The sequence below is a fragment of the Puntigrus tetrazona genome, chromosome 5 (assembly GCF_018831695.1).
Source record: "Puntigrus tetrazona isolate hp1 chromosome 5, ASM1883169v1, whole genome shotgun sequence".
Lineage (NCBI taxonomy): Eukaryota > Metazoa > Chordata > Actinopteri > Cypriniformes > Cyprinidae > Puntigrus > Puntigrus tetrazona.
The window spans coordinates 15,839,232-15,859,585 of record NC_056703.1 but is presented as its reverse complement, the minus strand read 5'-3'; the positions used below and the strand labels follow the sequence as shown (position 1 = coordinate 15,859,585).

Below are 20,354 nucleotides of genomic sequence, written 5' to 3'. Positions count from 1 at the left end.
GAGTTATGTTCAACACAATTTAAAACCCTGATGAAAAAACAGTCTCTTCCCAAAAGACAAACATTACAAACTAAGCAACCAAACATGCTAAGAACATAGGGTTTTTTGTTAGTTTTTCTTTTTTTTTTGAAGGTTAATGTTTGACTATGACCTTGTTAATACAACAACCACTTCTAAACCTTAGGTTTAGAAAAGGTTTATTCTGACTGGCAAAAAAAACTAAATAGAGAGATTTTTTTCTTCCTCCGTAATGCAAGAGAAATTAATATTAATGATAATGATGATGATGTGTTCTTTGTGTTGTCTTTCTCTCTACATAATCTTCAGTGACTTTTATGTGCATAAATTAACATTCAAATGTTAAAACAAATGGTCATTTCTTATCTGGTCACGCAAATTTATCCTCATTGATGATGGATGTGTTGTTGAGAATATTTTATTGGAAGAATGGAAAATGAAAGTAAGTGCGTGCTTTATAAGGAAGGGACCGCATACGGAGGAAACATTCGTTTGGCCCTGCCGGTGAGGTGAATCATGAATCAGGTTGTTCTCACACTGTTGAGTGCTGTCGTGTTCGGAGCGACTCTTACACACTCTGCAGGTAAGCTGATATCTTTTGTCTATTGTCTTATCTATTGGCATCATATATACACAGAACAAATAGTAAAGCATTTTAGTTGACCATTTATTGTTAACGTGTGAAAAAATAATTATGTAATGTACAAGTTTTTGTACAAAAACTCTTTTTTGAGGACAATCTCACGCGCAATCCAAAACTTAAGAAAATACTAAAACGTAAAAGATCAGCAGTTTGTTTTTCGTTAAAGTATATGAGCCTATATGCATCAGAGTATGGCATTTATAAACATTAAATGGACTGTAATGAATACGTTTTTGAAAAATTCTGGATCAGTTATGTAAACTATTTTGACGACAGAATGCAGTGATTGTCCAGAGATCCACTTGATGTTTGTTAATGTTACTGATTAAACAGTATTCTCAGGTGTTCCTGTTAAATATAACGTAATTGTGTTAAATAGCATGCATCACAACAAATATCTCGTTTATTGTCTGTCAGTCCGATCGGTGATTACCAGCTTGTAGGAATAGTTTTCCTGCCACGGATCTGTTGTGTAGATTAGTCCTTAAACTTATCGTAACTGTGTCATAGGGCAAGCAGGGGGGTTATCACAACGCTGCTTTTGCAGAGGCGAACTGCAAAAAGCAGTGAAGCCGAGATGGATTTACAGAGTTGAAATGTTCCCACCGAGTCCCTCTTGCTCAAAGACAGAGATTGTGTAAGTATGCAGAGTCCCACTACAACATTCTCTAGAGAGTGAAACAATTGCTTTTGTTTCTGTCTTTTCCTCTTAATTTTAGATTGACACTGATAAGAAAGGGAAAAGGAAAGCTAAACAGGAAGCCAAAGGTGTGTTTGGATCCAAACAAGAGGCAAGGACAGAGATTATTGAAGGGCAAAGGGTGAGAAATACACTACTGAACGTATACAAACAATTATAACGTATATGTTTATGTATTATGTTATTATAAATACATTTTGTGACATTGTGTTTTATTTATAGAAAGCAAAACAAAAAGTAAAGGAGCGGAGGAAGAAAAGAGAAGATTGAGAAGTTTGACGACAAGGATGGCTATTGAAATTATTCAAGATTTTCATTATTATTATTATTAACCATATTTTCTTTATCGTTTCGTGATTTTAAACATTTCTCTGATGAAACTACAGCTAATACAGGCTCATTTGTTATTGAGGCCAATGAACATTTTGCTCTTTCAGAAATGATGAGCACATCGATACACTGCAAAAAAAGTTTTTCTAGTATAGATTTCAAGACAAGAAAAAATTATAGTCTTGTTTTCAAGGAACAAAAACAAGCCAAATTTAAGTGGGTTTTTATTTGAAACAAGCAAAATAATCTGTCAGTGGTTTAAACAACATAATGCTGTTTTCTGTTTGAAATAAGTTTATTTTTCTTACCCCATTGGCAGATTTTTGGTTTTGATTTGTTTTGCTTGCTCTAAGCAAAAAGTCATCTAATTTTGACTTTTTTTTTTCTCAAAACAAGACAATACTTTTTATTTGTCAAGAAAATCCTTTTTTATTTATGAATGTTTAGACTAAGAAACTAGATGTGAAATCTAGGCTTGAAAATAGTGTTTTGAGTTTTTAGATGAAACGCTGTTTTGGTTAAAATAATGGATTATGTTCATAATTACTGCTTTATTTACTTTGTAACTTTTATTAATCCGTTTTTCTACAAACCTTTCTAATCCAGATGAAATCTTTGTAAAACGTAACCACGAAATAAAAATAATTCATGCAGATTTGGTGTTTTGTTTACTTAATAAATGTGTTTTTGATCACATGAGGATGAATCAAAATAAACCTTGACCTTGACTTCAGTCTCCCACTAACTACAACAATGAAACGTTTCTCTAATCTTGCAGATTTCAATTAAGTGAAAAATTCAATACAACAATAACGTTTTTGTCATGCTCATACTTTGTTGCATGTGAAGTGACTGCTTTGCTGAATTGTATACTGTACATTCAGATGAAATTTTCCATGCGGAAAAGTCTGGAATAGACCTTGCATCATTTTATCTTGTTCACACGCAAACAGTGTGTGTATTTATGTGAAAAGACCATAGTTACCAGAAAGTGAAAGCACAAAAGGTCACTGTTCTGCAACATAGTATGTATTTTTAGACTTTAGATAAAAACTGTTGAAACACTCTCTCTCTCTCTCTCTCTCTCTCTCTCTCTCTCTATATATATATATATATATATATATATATATATATATATATATATATATATATATATATAGTAACACAGTGCTTTGTAAAGTATTTATACCCCTTGTTTTTTTCACATTTTGTTACGTTGCTTCATGTCAAATACTTCTTTTTCCACATCAATCTACAGTCCATTCACCATAACCTCACAGCAAACAGGTTTTTTAAATATTTTGAAAAATAAAAAAAACTTAAATAAATACATTGCATAAATATTCATACCCTTAACTAAATATTTTGCCGAACCATCTTTACAGCCTCAAGCCTTCATTTGTTTAATGTAACAAACTTTGCTCTGCCACTCTTCTCCTCTCCTCTTCATATCTTGTGCATTTTACATGACGTGAAACGGCTATCCTGAGGCTTGAACAGTGACACAGAGGTATCCTGAATATATGAAGAACCGGAAGTGAAAATGCACCGCTCTGGTGCAATCATCTGTGTGATGAAAAGAAGTCTGACGCCTGCTAGATCCATATTTAATTTGTTTTTAGGTCACGGGTGGGCGGCCAAGCAAGATCAATATTAGCGGACCGAATTTGCTGCGCTATTAATTTAATACTAGTACTTTAATTTTAGTAAACGCTCATAACAGTAACCGCTAAACATAAACAGTACCAGGCCAAGCACTGCGCGAACTGAGCGTATTTTACATAAGGTGTAATGAACAAAACAAGAAACAAGTAATATGTAAAGTAAAGAAGACTATTTTAGTTGATCAAAAGTCAGTTTTTTCTTATTACAATTATATCACTTATTATATATTATGTCCTTATTTTTGGCAATGAAACTGAATATGTGCGACATATACTGTAAAAAGTATATAAACCTGATCAAATGGCACTTAAAACCAAACAAAATGATGAAAACACTGCAGAGTATATTTCCCAGAAACTGAGTAAGATATAGAAATAGCAAGTGGAACTCAGATCTCATCTTCCACTAGAGCAGCTAACAGGGAAATCCCAGATTGTCTCTGATGCCTATATAAAATGAAGCCCATCAGCTCATTTGTTCACATTTGGTCAGTCAAGCAGCTTAAAGTGAAGACCTTCAAGAAACTGAAACAATGAAGACTGTGGCAGCTCTATTTGCTCTTGTTATTTTGGCCATTGTTGCTGTTGAAGGTGAGGTGGTTTGTTCTCTTTTAAACGTCTCACAATCAGCACAATCTGTTGTTTCATTGTTTAATTTATTTTTATCATCCTCCAGGAAAACCCGGGATTGGAATCCAAAGATGTTTATGTCTTGGTGCCGGTCTCAAAATGGTGAGACCAAAGCTGATAGAGAAAGTTGAAATTCACCCTGTCAGTCCATCCTGTGGACATCTGGAGGTTGTGTAAGTACTTGATTATTTGAATCGAACTGAATCTAAGACATTATGAATCTGTGTTCTCTTTAAATAACCTGATTTTGTGTCTGAACAGTGTCACGCTGAAAAATGGTGGAGGTAAAAGATGTTTAAACACAGAGTCCTTGTTTACCAAGAATATCATTGACATGATTGAAAAAAAGTCCAGGTGAGTCTTATCAATCACATAGGAATTTATACACCGCAGACCCAGGCTTCATATCTTTATCAAACTATCTAATATAATCAAGTAATTTTTATTTATGTTTCTTCTCTTTTAGGAGTGCTCAGTAAAATGTGTGAAGGTTGTGGCCACCATGGACTGTATCGATTCTGTTCATTTATAACTATTATGTGTTTTATATATTATATTTACACGTTATGTTATTTGTAGTTTAATTTATTTCAGAAGCATGTTGGATGTTCTTCTGTATGTTGTTATCTGTCAAAGGAAAATTTCTAATAAAATAAATTGAAGGTTTGATCATATTTGTGTTAATGGTTTTGGTCATTGCATGGTTCTTGAAGAAATAGTTATGTTATGTCTCTGTGAGCAAAAATTAAACAGGAAGTTAGGAAAGAACACATAAAGATGCAAAGTTATTGTCTGATTCATAATTTAACACTTGTTAAACATGTCATTTCCACCTAATACATGCTTATTAAAAAAATAATAGAAAGTAATAGATGAACAACAAGGACTATACAATACAAGGAATATTTATATGACAAAACAATAAATGAAAACCATAGTCACGCAATCAGAAACAACAAGGGAAACCGAGAAGTCCACATATTGATGTAGGGGAAAATATCTGAAGACCACAAATCAAGAGTGAACATGGAAATATCACATTTCTGACAATATATATGAAAATAATATAAGAATCGCAATAGTTAGGAAGGGAACAATAAAAAAAAGAAATGCTTAAGTCTTAGTCTTTCTCCTAAAGACTGGTCATAACTTTTTTAATCAATATCATAAAAATGTATATTGGTCTAATTTAAACTAAGACTGATTATTCCTATATCTAAGTGCTATATCACAATACAAAAGATTCTCAAAATTTTGGTAAATTGCTGGTAAACACAAAGAATGAAGATTGTAGCTTATGTGTATAAAAACCAGACTGTGTTCATATGTATTAATCATACTAAACAACATGTCGATTAAGTGATATAAATATAAAGTTTAACAATCAGAACTAGTTTGCTACATGTACACATATTTTCACAAAATATTGTTATATGTATGTTGGTCTTCTGTGTCCGCAGAAATACAACAGAAAAGATCATCATGAGTTTGCAAAAGGTTTTTCCCCCTTCATAAGTGTGAGCTTCTCATTAAGACTCTATTTTAGATACAGAGGCAGTGAAAACTGATGACCGATTTCTCTGAAAACAGAAGCTGGGTTCACGTTTGACTTGATGTCACTGGTTTTCATCATCACTTGTTTTCATTATCCAAAATACAGTTTTTTGTGTTTAAACATTTTAATAATGCAATGCACATGGAGTTGAACGCATTTAATCGTTTGCTGTTGTCTGACCAAACAGTATTACAATTAAGGATAATGGATGCTTTAGCGCTTGTGCTTGGATTTTACATTTCATCCCTTCACTTATCTTAGGTTTCAAAGGGTATTTGAAAGAATTTACACCAACTTCCAAAATTGCAGCAAAACAAAATTATTATTTTTTCCTTAGTGGCCAGAATAATCTTTGAACTAAATGACACGAGACAAAAGTCAGGACATTTTAAAGAAATGGGAAATCAAAACGGCCATGCTTGTGAAATTGAAACTGGGAAGTGAGTCCTCACTGTAAATCCCTGAGCCGAACATCTCTGCCAATAACTTAAACAAGCATCAAAACTTTAAAAACAGCGAAGCCTGCAGCAGTGTTTGTTTATAAAAAGATAAACACTATAGTTTTGTACGCTGGTTCGGAGTCATCATCTCCTTTCAGGTGTTTGGTCATCTCAGAATACCAAATTATTTCTCCTGTCAGACAAATGGTAAACTTCCTGTCGTTGTTCATGTCAGTGGCGCCAGAGGCATTGTGATGTTGGTAAAAATTGGTGCAGAAATGTAGGGGTGAAAGGTGAGTCTCAGCTCTGAAAATTGCAGATCAAGATCATTCAACACATCTTCAGATGAATAATAACAGGAAGTTTATCAGCAGTGCCAGAGTACAATATATGGCTGACACTGGTGGACTAAAGAAATAACACAGAAGAGAAGCTGCTCAGTTTGGAGGAGTTTATTTGTCTGACATGTATGTGTTTATGATGATATTCTCTCATGTAATATATGATACTGTAAAATTGACATAATAAGATCATATTTCCTTGACCTGGTATAAATTGCATTTTGGGCTTAACTGTAACTTGTTTACTGAAGATGCAGGACAGCTTCAGTATGCACTACAACTGAAGTGCATTACAACATTACAACAGGTCTTGTATGCATGAACTAGCTCTTCTGCATCAGAAACAGGCAGACAGGTAGCTGTCTAATATTACATCCAAATTTTGACTGTATGGAAGTAACAGTATAACATTACCAAGGGGCAACATGTATATACTGAAAATAGCACAGGGCCTAAGACAGATCCTTGCAGCACCACATGCTTTACTGAAGTTAACTGATAGCATCAGCATGCATTGCATTTTTCAAAAATACACAGCAGTTGAATTGATATTTCCAGATTACCGAAAAGAAAAGTCATTAGCTAAGACTTGAACACATTGTCTTGGTTAAAATTCTATATAAAGAAAAGGGTAGTGAAAACACTTGATAACGTTCCGGCGAAATGAGAAGTTTTGTTTAATGACCTGATTTGCATTTTGTTTATTTCTTAAACTATTCGGTATTTCAACATTGGAAATCTGATTATTCACTAAATTTCATCATTAGAAAAATTGTATCTCAGAAATATTTCATAATCTGCCAACAAATATACTTTCTTTTCGTTAAGTGTTCTAAACACCATAAAAATATATGACAAAACCTATTTTGGTCTGAAAACCTTTTCTAAAGGTTTGGTTTATGCCAGTTTACACTCAAACTTACCAAACAAACACGACACAGGACTGCTTAGAGAATAACTGCAATAATTTATGGACATTAATTCCCACAAATTATTGGCCAATACATGCTGTCATCTTTTTACCATTAGACGTAACCAATCTTAGAGTGGCTTGGAAGAAAAAGAGGTAGTGAAAACAACTGACCATCTTCCACAGAAAATATATGTTTTGTCCCACATCCTTGTTTGTGGTTTCTTAATGCCTTCATAAATAAAGTAAACATCCACAAGCACACCAGCAAAACCAAAAGATCCCAGCCACACTTTGTGATGATTATTATTATTTTTTATTTTACAGACCTGTAACAGAACTTGTGTTAAACAGGTAAAGGCAAATATATGTACATTTGATCAGCCTGCTAAAACAGGGTTTTGCTATAGCATATCATATGCTATAACTTAATTAGCAAGTACATTTAATGAAGTAAAATATTCACGGCCAGAAATATTTGGGTAACCACAAAAACTACAACATAACAGAAACCTTCTTTAAATGTAGACAACAACAGCATATTTAATATGTAACCTGAAACATATAAATTTAAATCGGTTGACACAGATATGTGAGTTTAATGCATATTAAAGTATTATTATTATTACATCTGCATTAAAGTATAATGCAGATGTAATAATAACAATATCATATCAACAGAACCTTACATAAAGGTTTGAGTAAGCATTATCATTATTTTATTTGATTTTTTTCCAATCTGCAATCATGCATTTTTCATGTCGTCTTGCCATCACTTCCTACACCCACTGATTCGGCCACCTGGTCCCGATCTCAATCACCAGAGTACTGATCACCCGCACCTGTTGTCACTTACCTGCCCCAATATAAAGCCAACTCACGCCATTCGGTCTACGGCTGATCTTGAGGTGACCTACCTGGGGTGCTGGTCTTTGCTCTGTCCGCCTGAGTATACCTTGCTGGCTTGTGATTATCCTGAAAAGGAAAGAACTTTGACTTACTAATCAGAAGTTTGGTCTTTGAGATTGTTGCTACTCACTTTGTGTTTGATTGCTGGCTGGAAACCTGGATATCATTTATGTTAATGAAGGAAGTCTCTTCTGTTCAACGCAGTCTCCATTTTTCTGGCCAGAACGTGACACACATGCATTCATGCATATAAAGAAAGCTGATTTCAGTAATGGGTAATGCCACATTTACATCAGACTGGTTATCAATTATAAATTACACCAATTACAACTTCACTGTGCACTGTATCTGTATTTTATCTGTAAATGTTTCTTGGTCATTATCATTAAAAGTGTTGCAAAAGATTGTTAATAAATAGGTTCAGTGTGGATTTTCTAACTTTTGTATATTGTTTCCTTAATTTATACACGTACAACATATTGTCATGTTTAAAATGGACAATAAAAGTAATCAAATTCAAAATGAACCAAGATTTTTTCATTATCAATTTGATTCTAACGTACTCTCAGCAAAACTGTTTACACAACATTCCAGTCTAATTAAGCAATCATTTCTTTAGAATTCATAGACAGCTACAAACAGGGTCAAGGCTCCTATCCACAAGAGTTAAGGACTGTACTTTCCGGGAAATCGCAATCAAAAGACGAAAAGGAAAGGAAGCTGGAGTAGTGAAACATAAAATGAGAAGTAAAACTGAGGGTGAAACCCTGATCCTACAGTATTTAAGTGAACTCCTGCAGTCCTTCGGTCATAATCTGACTGACCCAGACATAACACAACCACAGATCAACAACAAGAAGACAATGAAGACTATCTCAGCTTGTGTTCTTCTCGTCTGCCTGATCGCTGTAGGGGTGAAAGGTGAGTTTGAGATCAAGAGCATTCAGCATATCTTCAGAACAAGTATATGTTTCTGGTCATGTTCTCTCGTGTAATACGTGACATGTCTCTTTCAGGACAGGACAGGTCTTCAAGGGGCAGGTGTTTCTGTGTAGACAAAGGTGCAAACATGGTTTTAGTGAAGAACATCGAGAAGGTTGAAATCATTCCTCCAAGTCCATCTTGTCAACAACATGAGATTATGTAAGCACAGCCTACATTTGTATACATTCATTTATTTTCATTTTCAGTTCATTTGTCAATGGTAAAACAAACCCAAGTGAGATTTGGCTCATTGTTTTTTCTTTCATAGTGTCACTTTGAAGAATGGAGCAGGACGGAAATGCATGAATCCAGAGTCCAAATTCACTCAAAACGTCATCATAAAGGCTATTGAAAAGATGTAAGAATATCTTGTTATCCTTTACATAACCATTCAATGCAAAGATGTAGATTTTTGTGGAAGAGAGAGACACGTGACAAGTTAAAAACGCATGAATGGATTAACTGGAAATTGAATGAAATGCTAAATATTCCTGATCTTCACAGGAAGCAGCAGACACACAGTACAACTGTCTCTGTCCCAACGAGGAGCACCGGGACATCATCAGCTCCAACAGCCTTCAAATGACTTCATAGACTTCAGATGAATTCATATCCTGATTCATAAGTTGGGGTTCAATTAAGAAAAAAAAACATTAATATTAAAACATTAAAATATTTCTAAGCTGATATGTCTAAGCTGATCTGATTAAATTATTTTTTATTTGACCACTGGGTTGTTTTCACAAATGTGTCATATGTACAGTCTTTTTTTTAATTTGTTTATAATTGTATCGTCATTGTCCACAAAAATGTGTCAAATAAAGCTTTTATATCTAAATATTTCTTCTGACCTCTTGATTCTGTAATTCTGAGCAAGTGCATAAAAAAATCTCTTTACAGGCAATAGCCTCATGGCCATCTAAAACATAAGGTCTGGGATGTGAAAGCTCAGTTGACTGATATGGCTGATATAAAGACTTTTGCCATTGCAGTGTAATATAGATCGCCACTGCTCTAGATAAATCAGTCAACTGAAAATGACATTCAAGCTATGTGGTTAGGCTCCATTAATGGAAGAAATAATTGAGAAAAAAATAATAAATGAGTGTAAACACATAATAGATGGAAACTTATTTTTATTGTAGTTTTTGAACAAGGGCAATAACATGACATCGAAATGAAAACTATTTAAAATAAATATAAAATAATTACAAATTATTCAAAGAGTAGATTTAAAGCTTTGAAATAGTGTACATTTCTTTTTGCTTTGGTATTTCTTATTTTAACATAATAAGTAGGTTTTTTCACATTTCATTTGTGAATAAAAAATATTCCATGTATAATGAGTAAATTAACAATAGAATTTTCTTTGAATTTCAATTCAATGGTTATTCTTGTTTAACAAAACAAAAAAAACATCACACCAAAATAACTGTGAATAAATACAATCATGAAATAAGTAGACAATATTCGTGTAACATAGAGGCTCTGACTACTAAGTTGGGGATACAAGTGCAGACCTTTATTTAGAGGCATGGTCAGACCATTGCGAACGTGATCCAAAAAGACAAAACAGAGTGAGAATCCAGGTGAGCAAGCAATAATCCAATCAGGTACAAACAGCGTCCAAGACGGCAGGCAAAGAGAGAGTCCAGATACCAGGCATAAGTCAGAACACAGGGAAGTCTAACAAGGAAACTAGGAGGGAACTGGGAAACGGGAAAATGGCTTACATAGAGAGATAAACGCTAACTACACTTGGTGATTAGAACAGGGTCTGAAAAATAGAAGTCTATGGGGACTAAACTGTGAATCATTGTTCATTGCTTTAAGACAAAATGCATGCAATGGCTACATTTTTCAAAATACACAAACACTTGCCATTCATACTCCACTACCTGAAAAACACTATACATTTTCAGCACATTTTTTTATTTGTGAAGACATGGATCAGGGAAGACACATTGGTGGTGAAAAAGAGTGTCAGGGAAACACACCACAACCACAGAGGACACTGACAGAGACACTGGAGACAGCTGGGACATGGAGAGAACCACAAGAGGTAAGTAGCAAGGTAAGTCTTTCATCAGTACTTCACAGGAACGAGGGAGAGAGTCCACTTCATACATACAAGCCCAGACACTGACTGAGCTGTGGTGTGTGCTTATATAGTGTTCGTGTTAATTGGTTAATCCATCCATATATCACATACATTTTCCCCAGAGCTTGTCCCGTAGGGTCATGAGGCTGGAGTCTTTCCTGGGTCAGTATGACCTGTCTGTCACACACATTCTCTGTGCACCTGTCCTGTATGTCTCTGGATTGTGAGAGAAACCCAGAGGAAACTCCAACATCAATGTACAAACTCCACACAGAAAGGTTTTTTGTCTGCAATAACGGGTCTTTTTGGAACAGTCAAAGGACCCAATCAATCATTTGTAACTGGCTGCTCCACCAAGTGATGAAGGCAGTTGTGGGTGCTTTTCCTCATACCTCTCACCATGTTTCAGACTTTCATGAGCAGCCTATTAATGCTGTCATGCTCGTTAATGAAGCTTGTGAATGGGACACCTCATATGTAAACCTAGACTTGTGGTGAGCAGAACTATCGCTCCAGTCTTTGGATGAAAACCTGCTCTGCGATCCGACTATATTTTATTGGCCTGCTCTTGCATCACTCAAAAAAGAACAGGTCAATCAGAAGAGAGGCTCATGAATAGTAATTAGCGAGGCCAAAATGCAATTTTTTTTTAACAGAGCTCCTGAGAGAGGAGTTGTAAAAACATATTGATATGGTTAAAAAATAAAACTCCAAAAAGATGTACAATATGAGACCTTTAACTGGAAATTTGAGTCTTTACTGTTGTCCTTTTGCATTATTTATGCAAGGTTTTAATTCACAGTCCGGCTTTGACACAATCTGTGTTGTTAAAATAGGTATAAAATAAAATAGCTAAATAAATAAAAGTGACTTGACTTTCATTCTTTTCAATGCAATTATTCACAAAAGAAAAAAAATATTCAAAAGATTCCTTTCCCACATTTGTATAGGTCAAGTCTGTTGCTACATAGCAGTGATGAGTCTGGTTAGGACTTAGACCTCTTTAACTGTAACTTATTCTCTTCTAAGCTAAATTGCAAGAAAAGAAAAATCTGTAGAAAAAAAAATGATAATCGAGGAAATATTGCTTAATTAGAGCATTGGCTCACAAAGACATTTTAATCTAATCAAGCAGTATTTGCTTCCTAATTAATGGAAAGTTACAAAGAGGGTGTCCTAAGTCGAGGATTCTCTCAAAGTCAGTGCTTCCGAGAAATCGCAATTAAAAGACTTAAAAAAAAAGAGAGGAAGCTGGAGTAGTGAAACATAAAATGAGAAGTAAAACTGAGGGGAAACCCTGATCCTACAGTATTTAAGTGAACTCCTGCAGTCCTTCGGTCATAATCTGACTGACCCAGACATAACACAACCACAGATCAACAACAAGAAGACAATGAAGACTATCTCAGCTTGTGTTCTTCTCGTCTGCCTGATCGCTGTAGGGGTGAAAGGTGAGTTTGAGATCAAGAGCATTCAGCATATCTTCAGAACAAGTATATGTTTCTGGTCATGTTCTCTCGTGTAATACGTGACATGTCTCTTTCAGGACAGGACAGGTCTTCAAGGGGCAGGTGTTTCTGTGTAGACAAAGGTGCAAACATGGTTTTAGTGAAGAACATCGAGAAGGTTGAAATCATTCCTCCAAGTCCATCTTGTCGCAAACATGAGATTATGTAAGCACAGCCTACATTTGTATACATTCATTTATTTTCATTTTCAGTTCATTTGTCAATGGTAAAACAAACCCAAGTGAGATTTGGCTCATTGTTTTTTCTTTCATAGTGTCACTTTGAAGAATGGAGCAGGACGGAAATGCATGAATCCAGAGTCCAAATTCACTCAAAACGTCATCATAAAGGCTATTGAAAAGATGTAAGAATATCTTGTTATCTTTTACATAACCATTCAATGCAAAGATGTAGATTTTTGTGGAAGAGAGAGACACGTGACAAGTTAAAAACGTATGAATGGATTAACTGGAAATTGAATGAAATGCTAAATATTCCTGATCTTCACAGGAAGCAGCAGACACACAGTACAACTGTCTCTGTCCCAACGAGGAGCACCGGGACATCATCAGCTCCAACAGCCTTCAAATGACTTCATAGACTTCAGATGGATTCATATCCTGATTCATAAGTTGGGGTTCAATTAAAAACATTAATATTAAAACATTAAAATATTTCCTAATGTCTAAGCTGAGCTGATTAAATTATTTTTTATCTGACCACTGGGTTGTTTTCACAAATGTGTCATATGTACAGTCTTTTTATAATTTGTTTATAATTGTATCGTCATTGTCCACAAAAATGTGTCAAATAAAGCTTTTATATCTAAATACATCTTTTGACCTTTTTCTAAGCAGTTCTTGAATCTGTAATTCTGAATGAAAATGCATATAATAATCCATTTACCATCAATAGTCTTATGGGCATTGCAAACTTGCCTTGCCTTGTGTTAAAGTGTAAAAAACGGCTATACTCTTTTAAACAGTTTCTCTGTAGACTGATACAGATAGTATAAAGACTGCCCTAGATAAATTAGTCAACTGAAAATGACAATCAAGCCACATTTCCATCCCATATAATGAATTAAAACAATGTCTAGAAAAAACTTCTTAGTTGCCTCATCATTAATGGAAGAAAGAGTTTTAAACAAATCTGTCCACGCTTTCAAACATATACATTGTTCAGAAGTTCAGTACAATATTTTATATTTTTCAAAGAAATCTCTTTTCTTCATCAAGGCTGTGTTTATTTGATTACATTAAAAAAAAGTAATAGTGTAGTAATACTGTTTTTTTTTACGTGAATCATTTGTAAAATGTAATTTATTCCTACAGAATTTTCAATATAATTATTCTTGAGTGTCACATGACCATTGATAAATCATTCTAACATGCTGATTTATTATAAATGTTGAAAATAGTTGTGCTGCTTTAATATTGTTCTGCATCCTGTGATATTTTAATAAGGATCTTTGTTTAAAAAAAGGAGAAGAAAAAAAGAACAGCATTTAAATAGCAATACAGAAATCATTTGTAACAATATATAAATTGTTCAGTGCTTTGATACAATCTGTGCTGTTAAAAGCTCTATATAAATAAAAGTGACTGACTGATTGATTGATTGATTCAAAAGTGGTAGGCAATATTTTTATTCACCCAGGATGTGTTACATTAATCAAATATGTATATTAATTAATCAAAGAATAATACAAAATAGCACAGTTTCCAAACAATATTAAGCAGCACAACTTTTTCTAACACTGATAATAAATCAGCATACAAATCAGCATCAGCAAAGACTGGAATGAAACAGATAATCAAAATATCAGCTTAGCATTACATGAAGAAATTATGTTTTATTAAAACAGTTATTTTAAATTCTAATAATATTTCACAATATTACTTTTCCAGCTATTTGTGCAAATAAATACAGCCTTAGTGAGCATAAGACGCTTAAATATTTAAAATTGTACCGATCTTAAACTTTTAATCAACAGTATTATCTATATTTTGTATTGCTAGAAAAAAAGCAGATGTGTTTATAGCAGTAATTATACTTTTATAATTTATAGCAGTCTTTTATACAAGTTTTCCTATAATGATGACATCTGTGCATGTCAGCATTTCCGTACATCACAGTTTTGTTTTGTTTTTTCATAAAAGACTTTTAAATATAACATGCGACGTAAAGTAAAAGGGTAGTGAAAACCACTAATAGCTGATCTTTATTAAGCTTTATTTTTTAAAGAAGTGTTGGTCTCTGCACGACACCACAGAACAACAAAAGCACAGTGCAAATAAGAGTTCAATAAACAGGGAATCATTAAGTTATGTATATTTTTAGATAATATTTAGATTCTTAGGCTGGTATGCAGTCATCTCCATTGTCAGAAATTTTACTACATTACTGCAGTATTTCAAATAACATACAAATTATGTTCTTAATACACTAAAAAATGATTCTTCAGCACTTCTTAAAACAAACTTAAGAGCATCTAAATATACTTAAATGTGTCTAGTTGCCACTGGAACCCATGAACACAAAATTTTTTTTTTGTCCAATGCTTTTCATCATGCTTATTCATTATTACAGTTACTATATAACAATCTGTCTAATACTGACAAAAGAAAATAATAATTTAAATGATTCCTTCCTCATTCTTGGAAAGGTCAAGCTGCTGCTGCTTAGCACGGATGAGTCTGGTTAAAACACGGCTGCCAGAACCCTTTAGTAAACTACACTGCAAGAAAAAAATCTGTAGAAAAACAGTGTTGTAGCAGATAAAGGTGTTGGTGGTTGAGGGGCATAGGTGATTAATTTAATTATCAAGAAAGCTGATTTCAATAAAGAGTAGGAGCACATTTACATCCAATTAGTAAATTAAACTAACTACAACTTCAAAATGTAGGACAGTATTTTCCGGGAAATCGCAATCAAAAGATGAAAAGGAAAGGAAGCTGGAGTAGTGAAACATAAAATGAGAAGTAAAACTGAGGGGAAACCCTGATCCTACAGTATTTAAGTGAACTCCTGCAGTCCTTCGGTCATAATCTGACTGACCCAGACATAACACAACCACAGATCAACAACAAGAAGACAATGAAGACTATCTCAGCTTGTGTTCTTCTCGTCTGCCTGATCGCTGTAGGGGTGAAAGGTGAGTTTGAGATCAAGAGCATTCAGCATATCTTCAGAACAAGTATATGTTTCTGGTCATGTTCTCACGTGTAATACGTGACATGTCTCTTTCAGGACAGGACAGGTCTTCAAGGGGCAGGTGTTTCTGTGTAGACAAAGGTGCAAACATGGTTTTAGTGAAGAACATCGAGAAGGTTGAAATCATTCCTCCAAGTCCATCTTGTCAAAACATGAGATTATGTAAGCACAGCCTACATTTGTATACATTCATTTATTTTCATTTTCAGTTCATTTGTCAATGGTAAAACAAACCCAAGTGAGATTTGGCTCATTGTTTTTTCTTTCATAGTGTCACTTTGAAGAATGGAGCAGGACGGAAATGCATGAATCCAGAGTCCAAATTCACTCAAAACGTCATCATAAAGGCTATTGAAAAGATGTAAGAATATCTTGTTATCTTTTACATAACCATTCAATGCAAAGATGTAGATTTTTGTGGAAGAGAGAGACACGTGACAAGTTAAAAACGTATGAATGGATTAACTGGAAATTGAATGAAATGCTAAATATTCCTGATCTTCACAGGAAGCAGCAGACACACAGTACAACTGTCTCTGTCCCAACGAGGAGCACCGGGACATCATCAGCTCCAACAGCCTTCAAATGACTTCATAGACTTCAGATGGATTCATATCCTGATTCATAAGTTGGGGTTCAATTAAAAACATTAATATTAAAACATTAAAATATTTCCTAATGTCTAAGCTGAGCTGATTAAATTATTTTTTATCTGACCACTGGGTTGTTTTCACAAATGTGTCATATGTACTGTCTTTTTATAATTTACTTTTTGATTGTATTTTTTTGGCCACAAAGATGTGTTAAATAAATATTTTTGTCTATGAATGATACCTTCTGACTTTTCTGAGTGAACATAATAATCCATTTACAATAAACAATAGTCCCATCGGCATCTAAAACACAAGATTGGGGATGTGAAAATTCAAAAAAGCTTTAAAGATTGTTGAAAGTCTCAGTTATAAGCAGCTATTTTTAACTGACATTGCTTTTGTCTGTGCAAACTAATGTAGATCGCCACTGTCTTTTGTGAAAAAGGAGAAATAGGTCACTCATTCCCTGCAAACAGATCATCATTAGTTATTTGATATTTTAAAATTGGTCTGCATTTCATAATGTAAAATGTGATAAAATTATGAATACTGCAGAAATGGACAACAAAGCAATCAGATATATATATATATATAGAGAGAGAGAGAGAGAGAGAGAGAGAGAGAGAGAGAGAGAGAGAGAGAGAGAGAGAGAGAGAGAGAGAGAGAGAGAGAGAGAGAGAGAGAGAGAATACTGTATTGATAATCCTGCTCTTGCTAGTTTGTGGTGATCACCATACTGTGTTTCAGCTACACTATGTCAAAAGCTAAGAATTCTAGGTAAAATTACACCTCATCCTGCAATTTCTTTTATTTTCTGCCTTTCAAAACTAACTAACAACTCCAGATCTTTGTGCAAACCTATTTTACTGACTCATCTGATCACAATCTGGCAGAAGACATACATTATATAATTGCTTACGTAATTAAAAAGGCTTCTTAGGTTGATAAACATCTCCATTGACAGATGGGTTTGGATAATATTTTACTGGAGTACATTGGCATTTCAATTCGGGGCTTGAGCAACAGTAAATGGTATAATATTCTAGCTATGCACCTAGTCGTTGAACGATTCAGCTGAGTAAATGATTCACTAACACATATTTTGTACCTGAATTTATTGTTTTTTTAAAGTCTATTGAAAAATGGTTCAGTGGTCACTTATTTGTTTCCCACTGGTGCAATTTCATTCCAATTATAGTCCAATGTTGACCAAAGAATACGGCCATTGAAATGATTCCTTCCTCATTCTTGGAAAGGTCAAGCCTGCGTGAAAAGAAAGTGTTTCTGAGAAACGAGTACAGTATACAGATGCAGGAACATAGAAACAAAAACTGAAAAATTCTCGGGAAGGGAAAGCCCCTTTAAAAAAGCATAAAAATAAAGCATCTGAAATAAATCAGCCACAACTTTATTAACCAGCCATTAGCGAGGTGAAAACAGAAGATTAGCAACATGAAAATCATTACAGCTATGGTTATTCTGGGCTGCCTGCTTGTTGTAGAGGTGAAAGGTGAGTTTGATCTCTAAACTTTGCAGATTGCAGAAATGCAAGTATATTTTGCTTCATATATTGTGCATTTATATTGTGATACCTTCATTGCATGGCAGGATGTTGTAGATGATGTTAAAATGCACTCTTTTTCTCTTCCAGGTCAGGCTAGATCTCCCAAGAGCAGGTGTTTTTGTGCTAACCAAGGTGTGAACATGGTTTCTCCAAAACTGATTGAGAAGGTTGAAATCATACCACAAAGCCCCTCTTGTAAAACCCAGGAGATTGTGTAAGTGTACTGCTATTTAAATACAAATATTCTCCACATATTGTACATCTCTGTTGACTGACATAAACAACCAAGCATCTTATTTTTACATTTCTTATTTTGTGTAGCGTTACTCTGATAAATAGTATGGGGAAGAAGTGCTTGAACCCAGAATCCAAATTCACTCAGAAATACATCATGAAGGCTGTTAAGAAGAGGTTAGTATAATCCTTTAATATTTTTATTTTAATATTACTATTTTGTCTATGCTTAATGTCCATACAATATGAATACTTGTCTCTCACACTTTTTTACACGATAAACAGAGAAGACTCACTACCAGCTGCTTCTGCTTATTTTTCAGGAGCCTGCATAAGAAATAGGAGAAGAATATAGCCTGCAAACGAATCCATAAGAGCTATCAGAAAAAAGTGAAGAACAGCAAGATTTCAGCACCGTATAATCAGTAACAAACATTCTTCTGACAAATCATGAACAAAACATTTTAATGCTGCGCAAATCTTTCTTTAATGTTTACTTCACATAAATCTTTTTTTCTGATAAAAACAATCATTATTCACTGTTGTATATTTCAAAATAGCAATGCAAAACATGCCTGATTTACAGTGTGTCATATGTACAGTTTTGCAAAATAAAGCTTTTGTTGACATTTGAGTACTCATGATCATCCTATAGAGTCTAGATAAATAAACTAAATAAAAAATGTCATTATAAAGTATCCTGTTAGGAATAAATATTATAGTACTAAATCTAAACGTGAACCGAAAAGTTTAAAACATAAATTTAGGTTTGCCCAATTAAGTCAAAATGATAAGTCATCTAGAAATCCTAATTGGGAAAGCTCTGCGCTATAAAAAAAAATCTTAACAATCAGATTTTTTCTGTGCTAAAGAACCATGCTTTGAAACTGCTATGTAAAACCTTAAAGGAATAGTTCACTCAAAAATAAAAAGTCTTGACTACTTAAGGGTGTGGATTTTCGTTTCATTTCAACTATTCCTTTAACCATGCTATAAATAACTTTTTAAATGATAGTTTAATTCTTTTCATTAATATTGCTATAAATATATTTACATAACATATATATTTGTCTACCTGGTCTTATAATATCTTACAGCATCCGTTAGAGTTTTACATTAAAATAACAACAGTATGTTATGAAACGGTATGTTATGAAATACACAAATGAGTTTAGAATTACAGTATGTTTTTTCCAGTTGATTATGTAAAAATAAAATGTTCGCAAAGGCCAAAAGTAGCAAAAATGGACAGAATGTGAGCCCTTCACAATGTTAAAAGGATAAAGTGTTGTAGAACATCAAGAGATAGTTTTTGTGACTGCATGTTTATACATAAACCCAAGTTTCTAAATAGAACTGTTACTATGTGCAAAGGACCACCATTTTGTAGAGTTCAATGCAAAATAGGCATCTATGAAGGCTGGTGTAAAAACATTATTCCTTATTTATCATATATATTTGACTAGAGTAATAACACCAAATTGTTATTAGCTTTGGTTTTGAAACATTACACATTCACAAAGCTTAACTGTTGAAGGCCATGCCTCTAATATGATATGATGATTTATGAGACTGTCTCCATATATGTAATTACATGGGACCAAAAACATGGCAATGGAGGGCATTATCCTGGCCGGTTTCACCCAAGCTCGAAAAAGGAAAATAATATTTCATCCCCATCACTTTATCATAGTAATGCTTAATCCAACCATAACCCATTAAAATAAAATGATGGTGCTCTGCAGCTTTCAGCCTGATTTGTTGACGAGTCTGCGCAGATGATGTTTGAATAATATATCATAAACTACCAAAAACACACAACCATGATGTGAACTCCTCAAGTTGCTATTCCCTTTCTTTAACAAAATACTACATGTGTCAAAGGCAGATCCATGAATTGCATGTTTACTTAACCCCTTAATGTGAAACATGGTTTAAACAGACTTGGCTTGCTATTAAAAAAAACTCTTTTTTCTTTCATTTACCTAAATTTTGCATAGCTACCATTGCATGG

At 33.9% G+C, this 20,354-nt stretch overlaps 6 protein-coding genes across 6 annotated transcripts; all 6 read left to right on the top strand.

Annotated features, from left to right (window-relative positions):
• Window positions 1-250: 250 nt before the first annotated feature.
• Window positions 251-2,346, top strand: cxcl20 (chemokine (C-X-C motif) ligand 20). The gene is made up of 4 exons (XM_043240603.1): window positions 251-601; window positions 1,172-1,298; window positions 1,381-1,482; window positions 1,584-2,346. Exons 1-4 carry the CDS (start codon window positions 535-537, stop codon window positions 1,600-1,602), a joined length of 315 nt encoding a protein of 104 aa, XP_043096538.1. The 5' UTR covers window positions 251-534; the 3' UTR covers window positions 1,603-2,346.
• A 1,460-nt stretch (window positions 2,347-3,806) lies between these two features.
• cxcl11.1 (chemokine (C-X-C motif) ligand 11, duplicate 1) lies at window positions 3,807-4,666 on the top strand. The gene is made up of 4 exons (XM_043240604.1): window positions 3,807-3,946; window positions 4,032-4,158; window positions 4,247-4,339; window positions 4,452-4,666. The coding sequence occupies exons 1-4, from the start codon at window positions 3,889-3,891 to the stop codon at window positions 4,462-4,464; spliced, it is 291 nt and encodes a 96-aa protein (XP_043096539.1). The 5' UTR covers window positions 3,807-3,888; the 3' UTR covers window positions 4,465-4,666.
• Window positions 4,667-8,937: 4,271 nt separating this feature from the next.
• On the top strand, window positions 8,938-9,765 carry LOC122345991 (C-X-C motif chemokine 11-6-like). Its single transcript, XM_043240602.1, has 4 exons — window positions 8,938-9,061; window positions 9,157-9,283; window positions 9,393-9,482; window positions 9,629-9,765. Exons 1-4 carry the CDS (start codon window positions 9,004-9,006, stop codon window positions 9,708-9,710), a joined length of 357 nt encoding a protein of 118 aa, XP_043096537.1. The 5' UTR covers window positions 8,938-9,003; the 3' UTR covers window positions 9,711-9,765.
• Window positions 9,766-12,552: 2,787 nt separating this feature from the next.
• Window positions 12,553-13,380, top strand: LOC122345695 (C-X-C motif chemokine 11-6-like). Its single transcript, XM_043240103.1, has 4 exons — window positions 12,553-12,676; window positions 12,772-12,898; window positions 13,008-13,097; window positions 13,244-13,380. The coding sequence occupies exons 1-4, from the start codon at window positions 12,619-12,621 to the stop codon at window positions 13,323-13,325; spliced, it is 357 nt and encodes a 118-aa protein (XP_043096038.1). The 5' UTR covers window positions 12,553-12,618; the 3' UTR covers window positions 13,326-13,380.
• A 2,361-nt stretch (window positions 13,381-15,741) lies between these two features.
• LOC122345699 (C-X-C motif chemokine 11-6-like) lies at window positions 15,742-16,593 on the top strand. Its single transcript, XM_043240108.1, is given in 5 exon segments — window positions 15,742-15,890; window positions 15,986-16,093; window positions 16,096-16,111; window positions 16,221-16,310; window positions 16,457-16,593. Coding segments are annotated over 5 exon segments (354 nt in total). The 5' UTR covers window positions 15,742-15,832; the 3' UTR covers window positions 16,539-16,593.
• A 1,314-nt stretch (window positions 16,594-17,907) lies between these two features.
• cxcl11.4 (chemokine (C-X-C motif) ligand 11, duplicate 4) lies at window positions 17,908-18,969 on the top strand. Its single transcript, XM_043238539.1, has 4 exons — window positions 17,908-18,052; window positions 18,194-18,320; window positions 18,428-18,517; window positions 18,664-18,969. Exons 1-4 carry the CDS (start codon window positions 17,995-17,997, stop codon window positions 18,680-18,682), a joined length of 294 nt encoding a protein of 97 aa, XP_043094474.1. The 5' UTR covers window positions 17,908-17,994; the 3' UTR covers window positions 18,683-18,969.
• Window positions 18,970-20,354: the final 1,385 nt, after the last annotated feature.